At 38.8% G+C, this 26,178-nt stretch overlaps 1 protein-coding gene across 9 annotated transcripts in view; it reads left to right on the plus strand.

Annotated features, from left to right (window-relative positions):
* NBEA (neurobeachin) overlaps positions 1–21,431 on the plus strand; it is a 511,894-nt gene extending 490,463 nt beyond the window's left edge. For all 9 annotated transcript variants that reach the window (XM_054223413.1, XM_054223357.1, XM_054223366.1 and 6 more), the window contains 6 exons: positions 905–1,060; positions 1,972–2,142; positions 12,389–12,490; positions 15,591–15,787; positions 16,551–16,702; positions 19,696–21,431. In XM_054223413.1, coding sequence (XP_054079388.1) covers positions 905–1,060; positions 1,972–2,142; positions 12,389–12,490; positions 15,591–15,787; positions 16,551–16,702; positions 19,696–19,786 — 869 coding nt within the window. In that variant the 3' untranslated portion in view covers positions 19,787–21,431. The remainder of the gene's footprint in view (positions 1–904; positions 1,061–1,971; positions 2,143–12,388; positions 12,491–15,590; positions 15,788–16,550; positions 16,703–19,695) is intronic.
* Positions 21,432–26,178: the final 4,747 nt, after the last annotated feature.

Consider the following 26,178-nt stretch of genomic DNA (forward strand, 5'->3'; position numbering starts at 1 on the left):
CTGGCACTTGGACAGCTATTACAGCGTGAGATGACTTGCCATGTGAAACGATGTCTCCAGTGAGTATAGAGGGAGTGTAGATCATTAACTTAGATTATATACTGAACTTTTAGAAAGTTAATATTAGGTGAGAGGGAACATACCTTTATTGTATTGCCCAATCCTGTCTGTTGCATCAGAGGAAGTAAAGAGCACATTACCTGGTGACTCACAGTCCTTCCTAACAGCTCCATTTGACAGTTGGGGTGGTGGGATTCTGCACAAACCATTTCTTTTCCCTCCGTCTGGGGGAATTTCCAGGTGGCATCGCCACTCTTAACAGTACTGCCCACGGCCTGGCTCCCTGCTTGAGGAGTAGGTGTTAAAACAGTGCTGAAAAAGCACATTAGATTTGAATAGCTTCATTGGATCAATCTTTATGTCTTGGATGTGGTTAAGCGTCTGGAGGTATGGGGGATGTCAAGGTCACACAATATAAGCTGGGATATTTTCTGTAGGAGAGATACCAACCAGCACGAATTTACTTTCTGCAGTTATGTTAGCATTGACTTGGTATTTTAAATGGACTTCCATCACTTTCCCCTAGTTCAGTCTGGTTTTGGAGAGTACTTCAGCAGAGCACTTAAAATATTACCACATATTATGCAGTGCATCAGGCAGTTTATAAGAAATTGTCATCTCCTGTAAAATCTTTTGTCTTATTCAAAGGGAAACTAGAAATCTCACAATAATTTTGTGTTTCTGACACCGGTATAGACAGCTCTAATGTTCATATTCAAAATGCTTACTCAACAACAAATTCACAGTTCATTGAAAGTTAAATGTATTCATTTCTCCTGTAAGTGGATGACAGGAAGGTGTTGGAATGGCTTACTTGTAAAATGTGTTTTGCATTTCGTTACAGCCAATAACTCTGGTGTGAACAAACGGCAGATCACAGACCTTGTGGATCAGAGCATCCAGATCAATGCGCATTGCTTCGTGGTCACAGCAGATAATCGCTACATTCTTATCTGTGGTTTCTGGGACAAGAGCTTTCGAGTTTATTCTACGGAAACAGGTGACCCTCAATACAACCACCTGTTTCTTTGTAGGTCACAAAGTGAATGGTTGTCTCAATACTCCCATATGCAACATCTGTGCTTACCCCTCAATAAGTGTTAAAGGGCAGTTTATAAAATCCTTGTTTGAGCATAATAGCTTTAAGATGCTTTTTTTTGTGGAAGATAAAGGGCATAAAAGGAAACAGAAAGGCATGAATTTTGTTAGTGGTAACTTTTGAAAAACCATAGTTATATTCAGGGAATCGATCATATCAAAAGGATCAACCAAAATTTTTGTTACAATATTTTCATGGCTGTATTGTTTCTATCTCTGTTTATTTCGTGTAATAAGGAAGTAGGTTGCATAGCCTGCTACCAGGAGCCAGTATTTTTTTTGTCTGGTTGCTTAGCCTAATATCATGCAGTATATTGCTATAAACTGACCGCAATAATAGAAAGAAGGAGGTGATGATCATAATAAACCTTAGTTTGACATTAACATAGAACAAATATACAATTTTAATATAATAATGTAGCACCATTATGGAAGAGTTCATGTGCTGTCTTACGCATATCATTCATGAAATTCACAAATAACGTTCTAACACTATTGCATAAATACTGATGGAGCAGTAACTCCACTTAATATTCAGTGATTGCAGCACTGACTTGATTTTCAGAGATAAGGGTTAGGCTACGGATTGACATAGAGCACAGCCCTCAACAGGAAAATGAAAAGAGAAAAAAAAAAAAAGCTTTATCTTTGTGATTTTTTAACCTTGTTGTAGCATGTAGTGAACTCTAATTAAGGTACATGAGGCAAAAATTGCATTTGAACAGAATATTTATTAGTGATTTAGATAATGATTTCTAAATGATGCAAGTATTTTAAAAAACCTGAATTTGTATTGCTTTGCACTCCCACCAGGAAAATTAACTCAGATTGTGTTTGGCCACTGGGATGTTGTGACTTGCCTTGCCAGATCAGAGTCTTATATCGGCGGTGACTGCTACATCGTGTCTGGGTCTCGTGACGCTACACTGCTGCTTTGGTACTGGAGTGGCCGACATCATATTATAGGTGACAATCCAAATAGCAGTAAGTATATCCTCTAAAAAACACCCTCCTGAGAGGTCCTCCGTCACCCCTATTCATTTTTAGCATTCCTTCTGTCAGCTTCAGAAGGTATTACCAAATATATCGATTACTTCACTTACAGATTGAAAGTTGGTATAAGAAGAGCACAACATGCTAAGCAGTTCATTGAGTCCTAGTCAAAAAGTGTTTAAACAGGCTGTGCGTGGTAACAGGTAATAGTATGGGAGTAATTCTTAAATTCATAATTGCCTTTATCACTTACAGCATCATGTCATCATAAACTAGAACAAGATGGCTATGGCCTTTAAGTGACAGGATGTATATCACTATATTTTGACTTTCCTTTCCCCAGAAATATTTTTTGGCATTTTAACTTACTCCTTTTGTGCTACAGCATGCTATATCAGCTGCTTGCCTTTTCAAAAAGGGAACGTCTCACATGCCATGGAATTAAATGAGTGTCTTTGAGAAAGGTCTTTCTATAGCAAGCAAATCTTTGGAGAAGCAATGTGACCGAATAAAAATAGAAAAAGCTAAAATGTCAGGAAGAGTTTATATTTCATTTGTAGGGGACTAACTGTCAGTGCTTTGCAGAGTGAAGGGGACACAATAATAATAATAATAATAATATTAATTTAGGTAAGAGGGCACTTAATAGTGCACTACTAATTTACAAGGCCCCTGCACGCAGGCTAGGAATGTGACTGCAGCTAAAGACAAGAGCAACTTTTATCCAAATACTAGACCTGTTTTGCACAACACTAAACCCATTTCATTTAAAGAAGTTTCTGAATTCTGATGATTATTTTCAGCGCAAGGATATTGCCTCTTTAGATAAACATGGAAGAATCCATCACTATCAATTTTGATCTCTGGCTGAAGGCAGTTGTAGACCTGTCAGTTACAGACATCTAAGTGAAGGTATTTCTTCAGCTGAATGCCTGGTAGAAAAGTGTTTTATTTGTTGCAAGGTAAATATTTTGTTAATTTTGCAGCAGCAGATTTTTTATTGTGTTTCAATTTTCTTCCTTTTGTCTGTAAGCAGAGGAAAGGGGAGACAGGTAAAAGCCTCACATTCTCACCTGACTTTCTTTTGCTTTTATAACAGAGAGAATGGAGAGGGGGGGAACAAAATTGTGTCACCATAAAAAATATCTCTAATTTTTATGTATATTCCAGGGCTTTTTAGCATTTAGTTCTCAGATAGGGAGAAATTCCGTCTGGAGAGGAATTTCGTGTCAGGGCACTGTGTTTAGCGTGATGCCATTTTGCTTCTTGAGTGCCTTTGTGATTCATATAAAGTATGAATAATTTCTATGCTAAGAGTCAGAAATAAATAAGAGCTTGCTCCTTTCATTAAAGAAAAAATATAAGACTTATCCTTACTTCTTTTGATAATAGCAGGGCTTGGACAGCCCTGCCATTAACATCTCCTTATTGGCTGATACAAACCGCTCCAATGCTTTTGCAGATAGATTTATTTTAGTTCTAATACCTTTTTGTCATCATGAACATATATGAATGCAAGAAGGTGGTACTTTTTGGAACCTCGGGTTTAATCTCTAGCTGTGTAACTTCAAAAGTGTCTGCCTTGGAGATCTTTAATTTTATGAAAAGAAAGGATATCAGTAGGCTCACAGAAATCAATGAAAACAAAACCAAATTGTATGATTTGCTCTCTGTCTCTAACTCTATATGAATGAGGGGCCGTTTTGCCGAAGAAAAGGCCTTATAGTCAGATTAATGGGAGACTGCTGCAGATAGTCATGTCCAGGCAAATGTAACCTCGCAGGCACGGGGAGCAGAACTCAGGAAGATTAAGTACCTAAGTCTGCTGTGGTAGCTTCGAAATATATTGATCGGATTTCTTACTACTCATGTTGAAGACATGCTGAAGACTCAGGTTGAGGAAGAGTGATGTCATCAATATTATTGCTGTCTCTGGATCTCTACTGGATGACAGTTACCATGAGTATGCTAATTATGTACTAGTACTGTACTATAACCACAACTTCATGTGTTGTAAACATACCCTTATTAACAGCTGCTTTGACTTTTCATGAACATACACCAGTAAGGATAGATCACAAGTGATTATATGCCTGTAGGACCTTCTGCCTTTTAAAGCTTCTACAATTACTAAGTCTTTCTGCTGAAGTAATGACTACTAGATTCTGTTTCCTACCATGAACAGACGCGATGGTTGTTGTATAACTGATTCCCTGTATACTAATTTTCAGGAGCGAAGCATTCTCAACAATCCTTATGAAAAATATGCTTGAAGCATAGTTAAAGCCACTGAAGTAGTAAAGGAGTATTTCCTGATCTACTCTTCTTCTATACTTACTGGTAGAAGATTAGGATTTACCTTGCAGGAAAAATGAAAGTGAGATGTTCACTGTAGGTCAAATCCAATTAGTTAACATCTTTAGAATGAATTTCCAGAAAGACGTAGATGATATTTTCAGGGGGAAAAAAGGGGGATTAGTTTTTTAAAAGCTGTCATCTGGAGACACAGATAAGGTATTTTACACCACAGACTGTAAGAAGGTGAAGAATTCAAAGAAAAATGTCAGGTATAGTAATTATCTAGGTTAGATGCTTGACTTTATAATGATCTTTTAAGCTGAAAGACAGTTAATTATCAATTTCAACTTCAATGCATCCAATTACCAAAAGGAACTTTAGTTGTTTCAGGAAATGTTAAGGGAGGGGGGGAAGCATGCCCTCAGTCCTAAGCACTTCATGTAATTTAACACTTGTATAGAAAAATGTAGATACTGTTTCATTAGAAAACAGCGATCACCATCATTTATTGTGAAACAGTCTGGGGCAAAAGATTGTCAGAACAAACTCCTGACCAATTCTGCTAAAATTCCATATTCCGGAATCCATGAGTTTAGATAAAATCTTTACTAAACAACTTGTATGTCAATAACCCATCCTGTCAGCCTTGTGTAGAGCCTTCTGCTGAAATACCTGTGCGGGCATGTGCTCAGAGGGTGACCTCAGCTGTGTCTGTGGGAAATAGAGAACCAGCTGGAGTTTAAAGAGGAGAATGGAGAAAATTTGTGTCTCAGATAAGACTCTTGCAAGTCACTGCTCCAGCTCAGCAGTTGCAAACTTGCGTGTGAGAGCATGGTGAGCTTCATTTTATAATTTTAAAATAATTTTTCTAATCAATGCATTTATTAAGTTATCACTTTTATTCTACAATAAGTACCAAAAAGGAGTTTCTGGTTCAGTTTGCACTTGTCACGGTTTCTTCATGCTTCTCACAATTGCTGTGAGAAGACTGAAGTTTTACCAGGTTTTAGATACAATTTTTTTCCATGGATTAGCTTTCAAAAATATCTTGTAAAAAAAACCGCTTCTGGTTAAAATGTTTGTCCAGGAAGCGGGAGACTAAGTTCTTGGCCTGCAGAGACTGGGGGAATTCAAACCCTCATTCCCACGTTCACAAGCATATGCTGGCTATCAGGCTATAAATTAATGTGGGAGGGGCTCCCTGTGAACCTCCAGCTTTGGTGGAAAGCAAAGTTTTTTTCTCTGCTCTTGTTTATGGATCTTATGTGAGATGATGATTGGATAGAAATAGAGATAAATCAGGAAATTGGGAACTAAAACTGCGTACCTTCAACAGCAGTATGTAGGGCAAATCTTCTCCCTACTTCTAATTTCTCAAACAAAAATTGTTTTCATGGCTATGCGAGGGCCAAGCTCCAATAATGGTGATAGAAAATGTCCTTTTCGAACCTGGACTAGAGGCTGGTGCCTGAGGATACTCCTGGAAAGCGGTAGATGTGGCATGAATCCCTTTAGGTTGAAGGGCCGTTGAATGAAAGTTTTTATGTACATTTGAGCCCCCCTTATTTCTTTATCCTTGCTTGGATAACTACCACCTTTGGGTGAATGACGCTCAGTCATCTTGCCAGGGTCAGATACCTTTTTTCTAAGCCAAAATTGCCCATCTGAAATAGGTAATCTGAATCTGCACCTTATTAAATTGATGACCACATTATATAAATCTGGTGCAGTTGAGAGAAGAGTGAAAGGAATCTGTTTTCTCTTAGGAAGACACAGCACATGCAAAGGACATAGTTTGCTTCTTTTAATTCTTTGAAGTGATCTGGCAAATGTAAATCTTTGCAGTTCTAAGAGATTGAATAGAAAAATTATTGTGATGGAGTTTGACAATTTGTGTTTTGATTTTTTTGTCTTATGAAATATAGGGATTTGTTTTAGCTGAGCACTCATTTGTATACAAATTTCTTCTCACATAGCAACTGTATTAGTCATCACAAAAAGGAGCAAAGAGAGTACATGATATGCCCTGGAGTTCAACATGTATCGTTATAGTTGTTTTATTTTTACATTTTATGATTGCTTTATTGAATGTCTCTTTCAAACAAGTGACTTTGAAAATGAGAATTATCTCCAAGTCTTTGAACAGATACCAAAGTGGATGATAGAATTGCAGAAAAGTGAGGGACAGATGCTCTCATCTGAAACAGACACAAATTCAGAAACTAATTTGGAAGTGATAAAAATTAATTTGCACACTTTAATTGGAATCAGACTCCTGCATGAAAGAAAGGAAGGGTAGGCAGCTTGTGCTAAAAGCTGATTGAATTTTTTGTCAGGTAAGTATGTTGGACTTGGCCGCTTATCCTCTTGAGCCTTTCTGTGCAATATATTGCATTCACCCTCTGACTGGTGTTCTTTAAAAGGATCAATGCTATTCCTGTTTTGTCCCTAGAGCCTGAAATTTCATTGATCTTGGGACTTGACATTTCTCATTACCTATTTTAGCTTCCAAGAGGATGGTCACAAGAGGTGTGAGAGTTAACCCTGATTTTTCTAACGGGATCCGTGCTGACCACTGGAAAATATTGTGTCTATCAGCCCTAAGCTGGATTTGTTTAACATTATAACATAATCCTGAGAGGTGCAAACAATCCATCCTATCTGAGTGAATGTATTCTGTATTTACTTGAAAGGGAGGGTAAGCGCTACCATAAAGGATCTTCGCCAAGTTAACCTGCGCTTTTTTTTTAAGACTGTCACAAAGTATACTTTTATGTGTTCATTTTACATAATGTATTTTTGAAACAATTTAAAATTGTGAACATTGCAGGTTTTGTGAGTTTGTATCTTGAAAGAGTAGTTATTCTGAACTCAGGATATTCAATTATTCTTTTATATCCCTCTATAGGGTGCCCTAGTTTAATCTTGAAAGGGCAGCGGTTTAAAAAAAGCCCCCGGTGTGTTCTGTACCAAGTGGACTGGATGACTGTCTGAAGGTCCTTCTCAAGTACATTGGCACACATGCAATCTGCTTTGCCTGTTTAAAGAATTATTATGGTACTTGTATGTTTGTACAATTTAGGTATTAATTTTTAAAATACAGTATCTAAGCACTGTTCTGCCAGAGTAGAAGCTCTTTGAAAACCAGTGTGTAATTTTTACTGGCACCATCTCTCCTCTGGTAGCCAAAGACATCTCTCTCCTAAGATTGCTATGCAAAGGTAAATGAGCCAGTAAGACACCTAAAGTAATGCAGTTATATCTAGAATTTTATCAGAAGATACCTGTGCCCGTGCTTTGCTGCATACCCTGTGGGAGCTGTACAGTGCAGGGTGGTTCAGCAACTTGCCAAAGTTCTCGAAGCAATTAAGTGGAAGAAATAGGAAGAGAAGCTGCAAATCCTTACTCTCCTCTCCTCTGCTGTATTTTTCCTTTTGCGGTCTGGATAGGTGCAAGGTACATGAAAGTCCATTCACCTGGGTGAATTGTTTGTAGATATATACAATGCTGCTCACATTCCTCAGCAAATAAACCTGTTCTGCCAGAGGTGAGAATATTTTGAATATATGAATATTTTTCTGTCAAGAGTTTTTCTTTTACAACCACTTCTCCTTCATGTTGTGGACATTGTTATTGGTTATTTCCTATTTTGAAATATTATTATTTATTGGTCGTAGCCTTATCTTTTCATCAAACTCCAAGATGTTTTTTTTCTGACAGTAAAAATTCAAGAAGGCTATTACATTTTCACTTCCATGAAAGTCATAGTATTTTCTAAGATTTTTTTTTTTCTGATAAATGTCACCTCAGAAGTGCCAATAGTAAAGTAAATAGTAAACTAAATTATTTTCAACAAATAATTCAGCTATAGCCTTGTGCTTGCTTCCGTCAAAGTCAGAGATGAAATGGAAGCTGGAATTTGCTGTCTGCTCTCATGTTTCTTTATACAGAAGACTCCTAGATATGTCCCCATAGCAATCTGGAAAAGGACAATATGAGACAAATAGTAACGCTGTCTCTTCTCTTTCTTTTCTTCTTCTTTTTTTCCCTTACCATGTGAGAGCACCATTTGTTCCAGAAGAACCTTACAATAGCATTAAGCATTATATTTTTCAGAGAGAAGGGAAGATCTATTTTATTTTAGACTTTGTAGAAGAACTTAGTTGTTTGGAAATGCAACACAGATTATGTTTTTTTTTTCCTTCTGCCCTTCAGTAATTCGGTTCAAAGGTGCTCCTTTGGGGAAATTACAGGGGAGTTTACAGTGATGGTATCTCAGTTCATAGGTAGGATATTTTCACCTGCAATTCCCTCAGAGCTGCAGCCTTTGACCTCTGCCTGCATCTATCAGTGGTGATGTGACAGTGACAGAATATTTTGCTAGATTTTGAATGATTCCTGGAGTTCACAACTTCTGTCCTTAGCAATAAAATGTAATATGACTGAGGTTCTCTTCCCCGTGCCACAGCTTTTCCTTTAGAAAGTATCACTGAATAATTTTTCTTCGAGCCCTAAGGGGAAAAATCCCATTTTCAATTACTGTTGGACTGTTACTCCTAATAATGAGATTCCTTTATTAATTTGTATTTACTGAAAAACAGGACTTAAAGATCTATGTTTCAGGGCAGTTGTTTCTTATAAGCATTTTCCTTTATAAATCAAGAATTCGATTAAATAAGCTCATTTTTCATATTCTGACATTTTACAGTTTCATGATCTTACAGTGTTTTCCTAGAAAACACTGATGAAAATGTCCTTTTGAAAATCGCATTATTTCTTTTCCCTTAAAAAATTTCTAACCATCTAATAATTTCAGTCATTCACCCTTGCAGTCTGATGACACTACTGTATACAACATCTGTAATCAGACCTTAAGCCAAGATGACCCTTGAGCGTAATTCCTCTTTTTTTCTGGGAGGACATACAGAGGAAAAAAAAAAAGTGGAAAATTCTGAATATAGTTGAATTGCAGGTTTTTTTCACTTTTCTGTTATGCACTTGGAGAAAAGAAAACCTCAAAAGGAGATGGAGTTCTCAGCAGCAACGTTGATGGGGAAATTATAAAAATCTAAATCTCAAAATGTAGCTAATCTTTGATGAGATCAGAGAATCATAGAATGTGTTGGGTTGGAAGGGACCTTTCAAGGTCATCTAATCCAACCCCCTGCAGTAAGCAGGGACATCTTCAACTAGATCAGGTTGCTCAGAGCCTCATCAAGCCTGGCCTTGAGTGTCTCCAGGAATGGGGCCTCCACCACCCCTCTGGGCAACCTGTGCCAGTGTCTCACCACCCTCATTGTAAAGAACTTCATCGTAATGTCTGATCTAAACCTACCCTGCTCTAGTTTAAGACCGTTGCCCCTCATGCTATCACTACATGCCCTTGCAAACAGCCCCTCCTCAGCTTTCTTATAGGCCCCCTTCAGGTACTGGAAGGCTGCTACAAGATCCACAAAGCATCTTTCTCTGTTTCTTCCAACATCCATCCTTCCCTAGCAGTAAAGCCCAGTTTTCAGTTCACATCTTCAGTTTCCAGACTAGAAAGATTCTTTTCTTGCAGGCTAGATTAAATACTGGAAAAGTGGGATTTATTGGGGTAGCTGCTTTCATTAGAGATAGGAAAGTGTTAACATGTCTGTACAATGCAATGATAAAACCAGGTAGGTTGACTCACCCTGTACTATTGGGTCCAAAACTGAAGTCCGTAAATCCATGGTTGGGAGTTCTCAGCTTCTTCAGAAAGACAGTAAAATATATGGAATTGTTCTTGAAATTTTGGTGCGTGAGACATTAAGGTTTGTCAAGAAATACTGTAGATTCACGCAAAATTTTCAAGAACTATTGGACCTCGCTGTGCCATTAGCTGCAAGATAAATTTCTGGGCTACGGGAGATCTTTTATGCCTGTGACTCCCAGCCACAGCAGTCACGTCACTGCTTTGCTGCCTGTGCAGTGAAGAGAGAAAACACTTTAAACACTGTGCAGCCTCCTGTCTTATTCTCTGTATCAGTTGTAGGTCCCTACTTTAAGCTCACTTCTGTAAATGCAGGTACGAGACTTTAATCTTTGTGGTCTACAGTGGCAAGATAGTTCTTGACTCCTGTTTGCCATTCTGGGGTATTGCACTGAAAGTTAATGTTGAGGGAGTTTTTCTTTCTGGCTCCATAAATCCTTCTCTGTCTCACTCCCTTCCAAAATAGCATCTTCTGTGCTGTGAGCAGAGCTTGTGCTCCAGGAGCGTCAGCCTTCCACCTGGCCGCATAAAACACATTTTGCTGCCTTTTTTATTTAACTAGGCAATGCAGAGAATGTTGTAATAGTGACTTTCTCTCTTCGTTATACAGTTGCCCATGAATCTTTGTATCAGTTTTATATCCAACCGTATCTTCCCAGCAAAGATTTTATATTTTCCTGTAGATAACATTATTGGTTAGTATTCAATCAAGAACCAATTCCCAGCTCCAAATTGGACACCTTAATTTCCAGTATCCTAATATGTAGCTCATAGTAGATACCTTTCTATGGACATAAGATCTGTCATTGAACCAGATTTTGTGGCATCCCTGTTGTCCACAGTTCCATATAAAACAGGTTTAAATCAAAGCTTTGTATTACTAAGACAAATATTTTGTAAAAGAAACCATGGAGGCCATTATGACATGGCCATCTTTATGAACTGTACCTGTCATCCTGTCAAAAACCGATAAGAAGGTTGTATGACAAGAGTCCCATTCCAGTATAGCATGGTGACTGGCATTAATGAGATTTTTGCTTCAAATTCTTTATTGACAGAACTGTGGATTAACCATTTTGTTATTTTGCATAGGATTAATGTTACGGTAATTCATCTGTAGTTCCCTAGGTAATTTCTTTTATCCTTTTTAAGTATTTGAACTACACTGGCAGAGCTCCAGTCCTTTGGAATTTCCCGATTTTCTATATTACATTTGTACAAAGTAAATATAACTGGCTGAAATCTGTGTTATCTAGCATGTTGCTAATTTTTTATTACTAACTTTCTTTGCCTGGCAAAGGAATATCAAATACTGAGCAATTCCTTGCTGGATATAGGACTTTCACTTTTAAGATGTCAGCATCTGTTATTATTAGAAACAACAGAAATGTTGCTATTTGTCATATAAACACTCCATAAATGCCCACTTGTTTGAACCCAAAATAAAATACATTTCCCTCCTGACTATAAAAAATAAATATTTAGGGAGTAGTCTATCCTACTCTTTATTAAATTAAATGTGATAAAAATGGTATAGGTATCCATAGTGATATATATAAAATGATGTATACTCATAACCATTTTTAGGTACACTTTTAATCTATAAGCATTCAATGTGTCTCTGAATCAATGTCTATACAACAGTGTTATCTTTCTAGTACAGTGCTATTCCTCCCCTTTTATTTTCCTACCTCTGGTTTCATGAAACAAGTTATGATTGTTAATATAGGTACATTGTCAATTCATGCTACTCTTTAGGTTCCTAGCAGAAGTGTAGAGACATATATGTTCAATAGCAGACCTTTATACTACAGCTGCTTTTAAGGCCACCGCAATTTGTATTATCTGAAATATACATTTTCAGTGTTTTTAGGTCATAAAACAGTGATGTATAGTTATCATTTGTTTGTTGTAAACAACATGCCATCCATAATTTCTAAACCAAAGAACTTTGCTTTTTTGTTAGTGTATTAATTAATGCATTGGGAAGCGGTGCTTGTGAAACTTTATGGTATATGAATGTATTTTGCCCCAAAACCTAAGTATGAGATATGTAAGCATACTGCAACTGCCTGATGCTTACAGATTTAAGGCAAATCACAGTAACATTCTTTTGTTGATAAAACAGGCCTGGTTTGGCATTCCTCTGTTGTTCCCTTCTTCTGTTTTTCTTCTTTTTTTTGTTGTTTTTTTTTTTCTTAACAGGTGATTATCCTGCTCCCCGCGCTGTTCTAACTGGTCACGACCATGAAGTTGTCTGCGTGTCGGTCTGTGCAGAGCTGGGACTTGTTATCAGTGGTGCTAAAGGTCAGAAATGTTTTTATGATTTAAGTCTTAACATTTTTAGAGCCTTTTTTAGTGGTACTTAGTCTTCCCTCAAGCCACATATACTTTAATTATCCAAAGTCTCCTCTACTAAGATGTGTTGTAATTCTGGGGGAATCTGCAGAAGCTTACCCTGAATGTTATTACTATCTGGACTTACAAGGTTTAGACACAAGTTATGTTGATTGCTCCTTCCAAACGTCAGGCTGTGCTGCTATTCCCCCCACATCTGGAAGAGTAGTTGATAAAAAATAATACAATAATTCACAATGACATCTGATGATTTTGAAGAAACAACTGCTAGTACAAATGTTCAGAATACCTTTCCAAACCTGCAGCAGTCTCCTGTATAACTGGTAATCAGCGTAAATAAAGCATCTGCCTCAATGAGCGTTTGCTTCATTTTTACTTATTCTGTTTCTCCTTCATTTGTTCCAGTTCACTTGTTCTGCCCACCTTGTCTTTTTCCCCTTAATTCCATGTCCACTTTTCTTCCCCCACTGCCCTCATTCAGCTTCTTAATTTGGCAAACTGCATGTCTTTTTCTCTTTTCCGTTGCTATTTTCCTCCCCCTCCTCCCCCTTCTCTCTTACTTTCTTTTCTGCTACGTTATCTCTTCTCCCTTCTTATTTCCTTTCTTTACATTACCCTTGTCCTTCCGTAAGGTTCTTCTTTATATATCTTCCATTCTCATTTACAGTCCACATCTACATCCACATCCAGCTACTTGCTTTCTCTGTGTACAGCGATGCCTGTTTTATTCATCGCCATGGATATCCTTATACTCCTTTTTTAAAAGTTTGCTGCTCCTGAGGGCAATAAGGGTGTGATGCTTGTTCTGCCCGCTTTTGCTCACAGCTGAGCTCCTGGGTTATCATCTTTTGTACTGCCTCGGAGCTCAACATTTATTTTCAAAGCTGTGTGAAACTTTTGAGTAAAGGCATTTTTAACAGGAAATCCTAATGGGTCATTAACTCGCATAATGACATACTACATAACAGTCATAGGCAAAGTCGAGTAATTTATGAAAAAAATGTACGGTGATGCTGAACCTAAAGTTTTTTTCTTGCAGCACTGCTATTTCTTATGTTTTAAGGCCACTTTATACACTCTTACTGCTGTAACAGCGTACCCTTTCCAACTATCTTTTTGCAAATTTCTTCTTCTTTAAATAGCTGGAATCTGTACTCAGTTATCTTCTGCTTCATTAAGTATATGATGCTTGTGTAACTTACATATTTTTAGAGGTAAAGACTGCTGGAGGACCAAAGACTTTTGCATCAAATCCAGAATATGTTTGTAATTGATCAAGAGAAATGGAGGGCCAGTCTGTCCCCTGAGTTACTTGTCTTGTGTTCTTCCCTTTCTTTGAATCTAATTCTCTAATCCATATATAAATGCAAAGAGAAAAATCCCTTTTTTTATTTCTGGTTTCCAGCAGATGCCTGTTTTAAAGCTTCTTCTTCAGCTTCCATCCTTTCCAGTCTCCCTTTCCAGTTTCTTAGATTGCTTTTCCCAGTAATGTTGTGTTTCTCTGCCCTCCTGCCTCAGCTCCCTCATGGGGAGACTGTCCCTCCGGAGCTGGCTGTGTCACTGTGATAACGTGTGCAACACTCAAGAACCTGCCGAGGCAGGGAGGCAGCGCATATAGGACTCCTCTGAGAAAAATCCTGTGCTTCAGGTTGATGTTTGCACACTCTTATGCAACAACCCCAAAAAAGAGTGGTCAGTGTGTATGTCTTTACAGTAGCATCCTAAATCAGATTTTCTTTGTGCCTTTCATGTCCGTGACCACTCAGCTATGAAGGTATTACATTTTTCATTTGAAAAATGAAAGTATTAGGTTTTTCATTTGAAAAATCTAATATGGTAATTATTCTAAAGGTGGAGGCATCACTTATAACATTCTGGCACTTCAGTATTTCCAAAGCTGAAACTCAGCTATTTGAGAAAATAAATTCATTCCATTGCAGTCGTATCCCATGGAGCCAGTCAGGCTTGAGGTATCTCTGCGTAAAGCTTTATGCAAACACGGATGAAAACCTGCACCAGAGGCCTCACAGACAATGCACTGATGCTGTGATTCATTCTACCTGGGCAAACCCAGCTGCTGTGTGAATTTCAGAAAAGTTAGAAGGGCTTAACGTGAGGTGGCTGAGTCTGCCAGTATGAATTTACTGTCAGGGTCATAAGCCAGTTGTATAAGGAAGAGATTACTGTGCTGTCCAGGAGTATCCTGTGATTCATACAAGAAAACATTTAGTATTTACCATGACTCATTATGTTTATCACAGAAGAGACTCTCTTTCTCAGTAGGAGTACAGATCTCACTTTCAAAAGAGCTTTTTTTCATAAATCTCTACATGGAAATAGCCTAGTGTTGCATCTTAAAATGTGCCTTGTAGATTTCGTCGCTGTTTTTTTTTAATTCCTCAGCAGTAATAAAAAGACATTAAAATCTCATATTAAAATCTCAATGTAAATCCAGTTATAGTGTGGTCTCCTAAAAGCCCTTATAGTTCAGATATCATAGTAACTCTGTTGGCTGTCAGATGATTCCCAGTGTTGAAACAATTCAGGATGGAAATCTATGCATGTAGCATATTCATTGGGGGAGAGGGCCTACAGGAACTGCCATTGTCTATAGGTGAAATATGCAGCGATACGATTATACGCCCTCTGGGAGTTGCTCCTACTAGTCACTGATAGGGCCCCATCTGTTTAATGTGAATGGGCAGGCTAAAGAGAGTTCATGTTGTTGGAGGAAAGCAGTAAGACTGGGGCTTCTGAATGCTTGGGAAGAGGAAAGAATATTTTAGAAGACAGATTAATGAAAACTCCTACCAGTTTAAGTAAATAATAAACTACCACTTCTAGGCATGCTGGATCTTTTTTCTTAATATGCTAGCTTTTGCATTTCCTTTCCTGTTTTGTATTTTAAATTCTTTAAGCAAACATTGCATCTTCTTATATCTATGCAGGACTAATGTGATAGAAATGTGTATTATGCATTGCCTTTGTGCACAGTGTATATAGTTTGTATAAGCAGCAAATGTATGATGTATTATGTTTTCATATACAGAAGGTCCTTGTCTGGTACACACAATTACTGGAGATTTGCTGAGAGCCCTGGAAGGAACAGAAAACTGCTTGTATCCTCGCTTAATTTCGGTATCTAGTGAAGGTCACTGCATCATCTACTATGAACGAGGACGGTTCAGCAATTTCAGCATTAATGGCAAACTCTTAGCTCAGATGGAGATCAATGATTCAACCAGGGTAAATCTAAATGCAAACAAACATTTGTTGTCTTGCCTTTATTTATTAAAATTAACTGAATTTATTTGCTGCGTCATTTAAAGGAAACCACCGCCTCCTGCTTAAGTCATATTCAAACACAGATCCTCTTGTCTCCATCTCCGAATGCAAAAATGCACTTAAGTCATATTCAAACACAGATCCTCTTGTCTCCATCTCCGAATGCAAAAATGCACTTGAGTTTTTCCAGAATAAATAAGGACAAATTGTTTATGATCCCCATGATTCCTGGAATTTTTGTTTGGCATTAAATTTCAGTGGGAAATGCATCTTTAAAACAAAATGTTCTGAAAAGAGTCCATTCTTCATTTATTAGCCAAGACGTGAATTCGTGCCTTCAGGGCTCTGCTCTGTCACTAGCACTTGAAGCAGCATTAGGAATGCAGATCACTGCTCTGCTGTAGGTGTTAGTGATGGCACCGAGTATTGTAGGACAAACATCGAAATGTTATGTGCTGAACTCAGGTTTTGGCAGATTCAGTTAAAGAGCTTTTTGGTTACGTATCAGGTTCAAAGCCACACAGTTGTTTTATTTAAAATTTGGAGATCCAAAATTTGATGGTTTGTTTTTTAATCGGGGAGAAAGAGGAGTGTGAGCCTTTTTCTTCAATTTTAAAGTGGGCAGAGCAAAAGAAGTGCTTATAAGTTGATTAAATTTCTGTAATACTGACCCGTTTCCAATAAAGCTAACTGTGTGCTTGGGTTTTGTCTTTTTCTCCTGAAGGCCATCCTCTTGAGCAGCGATGGGCAGAACCTGGTGACAGGGGGAGACAACGGTGTAGTGGAAGTATGGCAGGCCTGTGACTTCAAGCAGCTCTATATTTACCCTGGCTGTGATGCTGGCATAAGAGCTATGGATCTGTCTCATGATCAGAGGTGAGTTTGTCGTTAACATTTGTATGTGAATGGTAAAATTGCATAAAGTATACCTAGAATCATAGACTCATATAATGGTTTGTTTGGAAAGGACCTTTAAAGGTCACCTAGTCCAACCTCCCCTGCAATGAGCAGGGACATCTTCAACTAGATGAGGTTGCTCAGAGCCCTGTCCAGGCTGACCTTGAATGTTTCCAGGGATGGGGCATCTACCACCTCTCTGGGCAACCTGTTCCAGTGTCTCACCACCCTCATTGTAAAAAATTCTTCCTTGTACCTATTCTAAATCTTCCCTTTTTTAGTTTAAAACCATTACCCTTTGCCCTATTGCAGCAGGCCCTGCTAAGAAGTTTGTCCCCATCTTTCCTGTAGGCCCACTTTAAGCGTTGACAGGCTGCAATAATGTCTTCCCGGAGCCTTCTCTTCTCCAGGCTGAACAACCCCAACTCTCTCAGCCTGTCTTCATAGGAGAGGTGTTCCATCCCTCTGATTATCTCTGTATCCCTCCTCTGCACCTACTCCAAAAGGTCCATGTCCTTTTTGTGCTGAGGGCTCCAAAGCTGGACACAGTACTCCAGGTGGGGTCTCACTGGAGCAGAGCAGAGGGGCAGAATCACCTCCCTTGACCAGCTGGCCACGCTTCTGTTGATGCAGCCCAGTATACAGTTGGCCTTCTGGGCTGCGAGCGCATATTGTCAGCCTGTGTCCAGCTTTTCATCCACCGGTACCCTCAAGTCCTTCTCGGCAGGGCTGCTCTCAATCCTTTCATCCCCCACCATGTATTGATACTGGGGGTTGCCCCGACCCAGGTGCAGGACACTGCACTTAGCCTTGTTGAGCCTCATGAGGTTCACACAGGCCCATTTCTCAAGCCTGTCCAAATCCCGCTGGATGAATACCTCTCCATGCAATTTAAGGCATGAATTTATGGTATGTAGTCATTAACAGGATGCGATACAAAACCATTACCCCAGTTGTTATCTTGTTGATTTATCTGACTCAGCATTTTTTCTGATCCTTGAGTCTCATAGCACAAGCACTTAACTTTACGGTGAGGTCTTATATCATTGAAGTCAGTAAACCAGAGACTCAGCTAGCAATATAAGAGCAAAATTACATTAACTTGAGAACATAAGAATAGTCAGACTGGAACAGAGTATAGTAGTGCCTGTTAACCAATGCCTTAAAACCAATTACAAAAGTTTGTGGTACGTTTCTGATTTTCAGCTATGTAAAGCTTGAGAACTTCTTGGGGTTGCATCTAGCCTATAATGTGTAATATTATTAGTGGATCTGTCGACAAGGAGTGAGTGTAGTCCTTTCCTTTGGCCTTCTTGAGCCATGGAGATGCAGTGTACAAGCCTAGATATTTGCAGTCACTGTTGTGGCACTAAAATGCACACTGTAAATATAAAAGATATATAAATGTGGTCCCTCGGTCTTCTATTGTAATGTGATTATAATGTAATGTTGCATTTATGCAGGGTTATGAGTGGATTTACTGTTTACATCATGCATCAGTCTTGTATTTCTTATTAATATACAAACTCATGACATGCAAAGAACTTACAGGTTATTAGAAAAATCATACAGCATTCATTTCAGTTTATTTTTCTTACATTTTTCAGCATTCCTATGCTATGTACCCATTTTGTAAAGCAACAAAAACACCTATAAACAAAATACGTACCTAATTTACGCATGTATGAGTAGATGACTTGAAACAAGTTTTTTCTCTCAAACTTAGTCTAATTGAAACTAACTTACTGGAAGAGACCTATTTGCTTCTGGAGCTTTGCCAGTTTATGCATACAGTACTGTGCTCTGTTCGAAGAGATTTATTTACACCGCAGGAAATTTCAGCTACCCTGTTTTCTCTATCCGTTATTGTAATACCGGGCTGGGACGCCCAGTGCAAAGTGCTTTAAGTACCTGCTTAGCTTTAGTCACATAATTAAGCAGAGAATGGCTTTTGTATGGTTTGATAAAAGCGGTGATAGATATCAAATCCAATTTTAAAACTCAGCTACCAGAATCAGAGGATATGTGATAACTGGAAAATCACCTCAACTATTGCCACCAGAACGACGTAAATAGGGGCTACATTTCAATATGAAGCTTTTTAGGAGTACCAAGGTGTGATCAGCTTATGATTAAGGGATGAGTTCAGTTGTATACACAGAGGCATCTCATTCTGTCTGGGAGGCCCTAGGATACCCAGCTAATCCCAGCTGCAGCTCAAAGTGCAAAGCGCTCCACAGGTCCTGTATCCCAACTGCCAGGCAGCATAGACATATCGGCCATGCTGGGGCACCTCCAGTGGCACAAGGTGCTTAAAATTAGGCAGCTGGGTTCTAAAACACCTGAATGAAGGTGTTTTGGCATAGGTGTCTTCATGTGCGCTACAGCAATAAGTTCCTGTAATAACTGTGGTGGTTTACTTGCTACAGCTTATGGAGTCTAGAGGACAATTAAGCTCACCCTAAAGTACATGCCCAATGACCTGTAGAGAGTTGGTCTCAGGCTGCACTGAGGGTACTGGTTAGGGCCTAATTTGGTTGCCTGCCTAATTTGGTTGCCTACCCATAGCCAGTCAGTACTGTTTGAGATACCTGAGAGGTCTGAGGTACATACTTGGGGTGGCACTTATGACAAAGGACCTAGTGAAGACCCACAGCCTTCTAGAGAGGCATCTGGAGGCAAGGCAGGATATGCGAGAGCATCTCAAATGGCATGATGCTTTTACCTATGTGAAGGTGACTGAACAGACCTCTAGGTCTCCCTGGACCATAATGCGAACATGGAAATTTGGCTTATATGTCATAACCTAAATGTATCATCTCCATCACAAACCGAGTCCCACCCATGAGCTTAATCTTCAGACAGCCTTGCAAAAAGTGCCTCGTTCTTTTATCTTTTTCACTGTTTATGGTAAGCCATTTCTGGAGAAGCTAAAAGAGGATTAACAGGACCATCTCTTCTACCTTTTTCAGAACTCTGATTACTGGCATGGCTTCTGGCAGCATCGTAGCTTTTAATATAGATTTTAACCGGTGGCATTATGAACATCAGAACAGATACTGAAGCGGAATGAAGAACTGAAAGCCCAGGTAAAGCTGAGAGCACAAGTGCTGCAATGAAAGGTGTAGTCTCTGGTGGAAAACCACGTCTGCATTGACCTCCGTTGTACATTCCATTACACCCAGCAATAGCTGTACATTGTAGTCAGCAACCATTTTACTTTGTGTGTTTTTTCACAACTGAACACCAGCTGCTGAAAAGCAAGCTTGTATCATGTAAATTATATGAATTAGGAGATGTTTTGGTAATTATTTCATATATCTTTGTTTATTGAGAAAAGGTAGTAGGATGCGCCACAAGAGACTTTTGAAAATTCTGGGGAACCTCGTGTCCAGTTATTTCAATGTTTAGGCTTTGAACCTAACATGCATCCCATCTCCAGCCTCTTTTCAAGCTGAGATAAAAAAAAAATACGTTTGATACTTTGTACATCAGATGCACATCTTAACTTTAAAGGGATACTTTTGTAAAAGTAAAACCTTGTATAAAGAACAAAACTGTTTCTTAATTTTATTGTGGAGTTACAACTTGCATGTACTTTAAACCTGATGTCTTGAAGGAACAGGTGCATTCACACAAATCAAACTGGAGATCTGTCTGAGGGTACAGCTTGTGTTAAAGGGTTGAATTGGGGCGCAAACAGTAATTTTGACATTTCCACCAACACATGTTTTTCACTTTTTGAATCTAAACTTTACCCCTCTTCAGTGGAGTTCTGCTCATGAAGCATTTGGATAAAAAGCCATCATTTGCCATATTTATACTTAATACAATAGAAATTAAATTCCTCCCTTTTAAATTCAAAGACTAGGCAGAAAGGGGGCAAAGAGGGAAGTTCAGTTTAATGCTTTGTAATGCTTAATGACTCCCAATACAGACAAAGTGCTATACTTCTGGATTATTAGCATTTGGCATACAAATCATGGGCAAGATTTTTTCCCTTATTTTTCCTCTGAGCAGCTTGGTTTATTTGACAGCCTTAGCTTCATTGTAAAGGTGACTGAGATTATTCTTTTTGGTTCTTCTGAAAATCTCACCTGAAGCCACTCAGACTAAGGCACTTCATGTTTTACAATACTGTAATGATAACTATCGGAATAATTTTCTGCACATTGTACTGATCAAATTACACACCCAGGGGTATATACACTTTAATTCATGTTTCTTCTTTGTATATTTGGTGACTGTATTGTCATAGATGTACATATTGTGTCGGTAGGGCTATGAGGCATGTAACAGGAATGTAATTTTCTCAGAATTTACACTCACTTGCAGTCATTTATTTAAAAAGATAATGGATTCTTTGTATTGGCACTTTGCACCAGAAACATATCATTATTTATTGATGTGATTAATTATTTGTTCTCCACCTTGTATTAGTAAGTTTAGCACTGAATTTCCTTCTTCATTGTTGTTTGTATTTATAAGATTCGGAAATCATGGGGATCAACGTAATGATTAAGTTATTCATCACCCGTCTGTAAGCAATATCTTGAGTTTGTAGCTTAGAATTGGGAGACTATTGAACATCTGGAAGACAAGTTCATTTCATCTTGAGATCATGGTGAAATATTTTGGATATATAAATTCCTTAAGCTATTGTAACCATGTTTTATTGCAAAGATGTAAAATATGCCAGATGTGTGTGAGTTGGAAATCAAAAAGAAAAATAAAATATGCAAAGAATTCAGTGATTGTTTTTCATTTCAATGAACTTTTCATCAAAACATTCACATTATCATTAGGAACAAACAATTATTTTAAGAAATCCTCTCTTATATGCTATGTAAACGCCAAAAATTATGCATGCCTGGGTGGTTGTATTTCCTGGGGTCTCAAGAAATAAAACAGAGGTTATAGAGTGTGTTTTGCAACTCTTTTGATTGCCAGTACATGAAGAGAAGCTACTAAAGATACTTTGATCAGCAGAAGTGAAAAATCAAAGCCTTTAAGCAATATTTAGGATCTTTGTGAACAGGCAATAATCCCTTATAATAGACCTTGCAGAAAGCAAAAGTCTGATGAGAGCCATTTTGGGTATCTCTCAATATCTGATAAGATGGAACTAATTTCATCATATTTTGGACATTGAACATTAAATATCTACACTTCCTGCATAACAGAACAAAAAAAAAAGTGGGATAAATAGCTTTTTGGAAATGCTGAGGTCCCTAAAAAGTTTACAGCAAGTAAGTGGAGACAGATAGTTATCTAAATGTCGGATGTATAGTGTAAGGTACCAATGGTAAGCCAAATATTTTCTTCATAATTAGAAAACTCACAATTGACTAAAAAGCAGAATAACAGCCAACACTTCAATTTGTTGCCCCACTCATTGCCTTTCCATTTAGAAGGATTGTTCCTTATTAGAATACAGTATACATTTTAGCAGATATCTATTTGTATCAATCAGCTTTTGAGGTCGATAACAGAACTTGATTGGTTTGGGCCTGGAGGAGAGATGGGGATGGAGATGAGAGGACTGGTATGTTAATAGTAGCATGTGAAACAGTTTGTTGGTAAGTTGCAACCTCCATTCCATTATTATACAAGTATCACTCCTAATTTCATATTTTATTCAACAAATTGATTTAAAAAAATGCACCATTGCAGTTAAACCAAAAATGAGTATTACTATTATCTTAATTGATACTGTTGTTTGCATGCACTCAGCATTATGTGAAGTACAGTTTATTCACAAATTAGAAGTTTTTTCTGCCCAAGCAAACCTTTTTATGGGAAGTTGGCCATGGGTTACAAAAAGAAAAATCCTACTGTGTTGCATTCAGAGGTAGGGGAACCCAAACAAGTCAGGCTCATAACAGTAGTAGTAGTAGTAGTAGTAATAGTAGTAGTAGCAATAATAATAATAATAATGATGAGCCATCTCAATTATGCTTTAAGTTATAAAAATGGAGTTTCCACAAAGGCACAGGACAAGGAGAATGTATTAACAGACTGGTATAGTCACATAGACCAGCTTAATAAAGTTTATGCGGTGAAAGACTACTGTTGCCTTTTACTCTCTATTTAATTTCTATTTTTTTAAGAAAAAAAAAAGTTATGGTTGTGCCAGGGTATTTAAATTCCTTTGTTTTTATTGATTTGTGTTAATTACACTAGTATACACCTACCTGTTGCAGGGTCCCTTACTGTAAAAAGACAGTATACACAGATCTCCAGTTTATATCACAAGACTTCTCCAAATATTCAGCTGTCCCATTTCTGTCACACAGCAAAGCTGGGCTGACTTGCCTTTTTTCTCTATAGAAATGAGAGTTACTGATTCCAGGAAGTCTCTGAAAGCTGGCTGTGGAAGGTGAAGCAGCTTTGATCAAACCAGTTAAATGTGACCAATCTCTCAGCTAAGGGAGATGCAGCATTAAGGATACAAATGTGCAACCAAGATATACCTACAATGAAAATAACGCACAGTTATTGGCTGTGTTCCTGCCAGATAGTCCTAGGTTAAGAACTGGACTATAAGCCAATGCCATACTGGGAAGACGATGCAAAAACTATGAGGCTTACTCCTTGTCCTATTCCTACCACTGTTGAGGAGGATGCTGCTTTCTCTACAAGAGCAACAATAAAAGAAAGGCCGCTGCATTTTACCCCAAAGAAAGACTAGTTAGGCTCAATTTGCTGGAATGGCCTTGGATAAATAATGATTACATTGATAGAGAATCTCACGGTTGTGCTTGTAGAGCTAAAAATGCTGCCTGTGAACAAGAGTTGTGGTGAAGGCTTGTTATAGTGCATCAACCCTGCTGACACGCAAGCGGGATGTTTGAAGCAAGCCTCGTGCTGCCAGGGATAAAAGCATTTGAAGCAGACACAGGGAGTGAAGGGCTGACTTCTGATAACAGCAAGAGACCCACCTCGTGATACAAGACGTCTATTTCATTTCTAAATATTTCATTTGGAGACTTCTAGCTGCAGTTTATGCTCACATTTTCCAAGGGTTTAATTGTGGACTGGTTTTATTAGGCTTTTGTGTGTGCGTGTGTTACTTGCAAACACTAAAAATGAATGGACTAAAACTTAAACTGGTATTTAGAGAAGGAAAGAAGTACTGGAAATTTATATGCCTATGCAATACAGTACAGTTTATAGACTCTGTAATCCCTGTGATTAGTTTTGCAACATCCACAGTTAAGTTTCAAGATCCGCAATCGACAAGAAAAACAAGTCTGGAGATTGCTTTCTTGTAAAATTTATAAACTGTGGCCATATAATTAGTTTACAGAGGGATTTGCATAGATGAAAATCTGCCAAACAGCTGGCTCGGTTTATGGGTCCCTCTATGGTGACATCATGCCTAAACAGCACTACAGCTCTGCATCGTTAGTTAGAAGTAAGTCCTGTCTCAGTTGCACCCCATTTGCACTAACAAGGGCCTGGTCCCTACACACAGAATTCAGAGCCTGGAGTGCTTTTTATTCATGAAAGGATTGGCATAAGGGCTCCGTGTGCCTAAGGGTGCCACAATGCCAAGCTACCTTCAGCCTAGCGGTCCTAACATCAAGCAGAGAATATGCTTTTATGTACAAAAGTAGGTAGGGAGAAAAATAATCTCCTCTGGTGCCAGAAGATTACAGACAGCTAAAAGCTATCAGCGCCAGTGGATTTCGCTTAAAAGTTTCATGTCTGTTTATACTTTGAAGGGACTTCATCTTGGCAGGATGCTGCAATGGCCAAGCCCTGTGGCAAAGCTAATCCTAGTATCATAGCTGTGCAAATTTAAGAATGATGCACTTAGTTTCCCTCACTGTGTAGCAGAATGAGTGATTGCCAGAAAAGGCAGCAGAACAATTGAAAGTGGACTTTCAGTCTTGCTGTACAGCTATACATATAAATCCAGTGCCCGTGGCTGTTCAGATACATTAGTTTGTACAGAGCTATCAAGCAGGAAATAAAATAGTGCCTGGTGGCCACTGTCCCTGCATGCACATCTTTTCAAATAATAGTAATAGAAAAAAAGAGTCTGCTTCAGTAGGAAAACAGCAGGACTCTGGGAAGGGGCCAGGGGCTTGGAGAAACGTCAGAGAGGTACAGATTTCCTCTACAACAAAACACTTGATCCATTTCTTCCAAGTAGGCCCGAACAGATTGTCCCAGCTCTTCTCCTGCAATGTCCCATCCCTCTCTCTCTCTCCTCTACTAAACCCTTCTGTCCTCTTTGTTTTAACTTGTCATGAAGACCAGGCTGTAAGTTGGGTTCTCTCTCCCCTGCAACCATGTTTCTCCTGATATCCATCATATTTCCTCATTCCCCCTAACTGCCAGGGAGAACTAAAGCAGATTCAGCACAAAACACACACATCTGAGGCTCCAGAAGGCCCATACAAATCTCTTCACCAAGCCCCTTGCAGTCCCAGTGTGAGTTACAGGAGGAAAAAACCTGAAATGAAAAGGGTATCCTATCTTTCAGCTGTCTATTCGAGCAGAACCAGCAGTCATGTGGGAGTATTATTCTCCTAGTAATTAACACAGGTCAGGGCCCTTCTCTGACCCGAAAGCAAGTGACATGACAGCCTCTAGCCATGCTGCCAGACTCCCTGGGACCAGCCCTTAGCCCATCCTAGCCCCTGCACACTGCAGGACGTTGTTTAGAGGGTGACATTACAGGCATGCCAGTTGCACTGAGTAGGTGAGCACAGCACAGTGCCCAAGCCTCCACCTTCCATTGCTCAAGTTGCTAGATGTAGCCAAGGCACTTACAAGGAGTCCCTTGGGCTCCATGACCATCAGCCTATCAACCATATCACACAGTCACAACAGACAGGGCTTGGGACCCAGCAATAACTCCCAGCAACAAGTTTATGCACAAGATTGCTCTATCCCGTTTGAGCACTGCACCCTAAGACTACAGCTTTTGGATCACTGACTACAACTATTGCAATAACTTACACGAAAGGTGTTCAGCTCATTAAGACCTTAGTGCTTTTTGGCATGATCAGACTCACATTCCCCTTGCATGCTGACTTATGTATACTTTCACATGAGGGAACATCAATATTGACTAGAAAGAACTTCTGCTCACTCTGTAGACCTCAAGAGGTATGTGATCAGGGCTCCTCCTTGGCCATTCCTCCATGAAGCTCCTTGACACCAGCTTCAGATCCATGAAACTGAATACCTTGGGAAGATGTAATAAGCTCCCATCACCATTGCTATAGCTTTCTCTGTTGTCAGAGCCTCATTGCAGAGGCTTATGCCCTAACTCGATAAGTCCCTCAATGGTGAGAAGTTATCTTGTGGGAGATAAGCCTGCTAGCCAGACACCTACTGCAGCACTTATGAATGTCACGTGGGAAGGATTCGTCTGGGACATAAAAATCCAGACATGTAAGGAAAGAATACAGATCCTGTGCAGGAGCTGGCTACTGATA

This window comes from Rissa tridactyla, chromosome 1 (genome assembly GCF_028500815.1).
Source record: "Rissa tridactyla isolate bRisTri1 chromosome 1, bRisTri1.patW.cur.20221130, whole genome shotgun sequence".
Taxonomy (NCBI): Eukaryota; Metazoa; Chordata; class Aves; order Charadriiformes; family Laridae; genus Rissa; species Rissa tridactyla.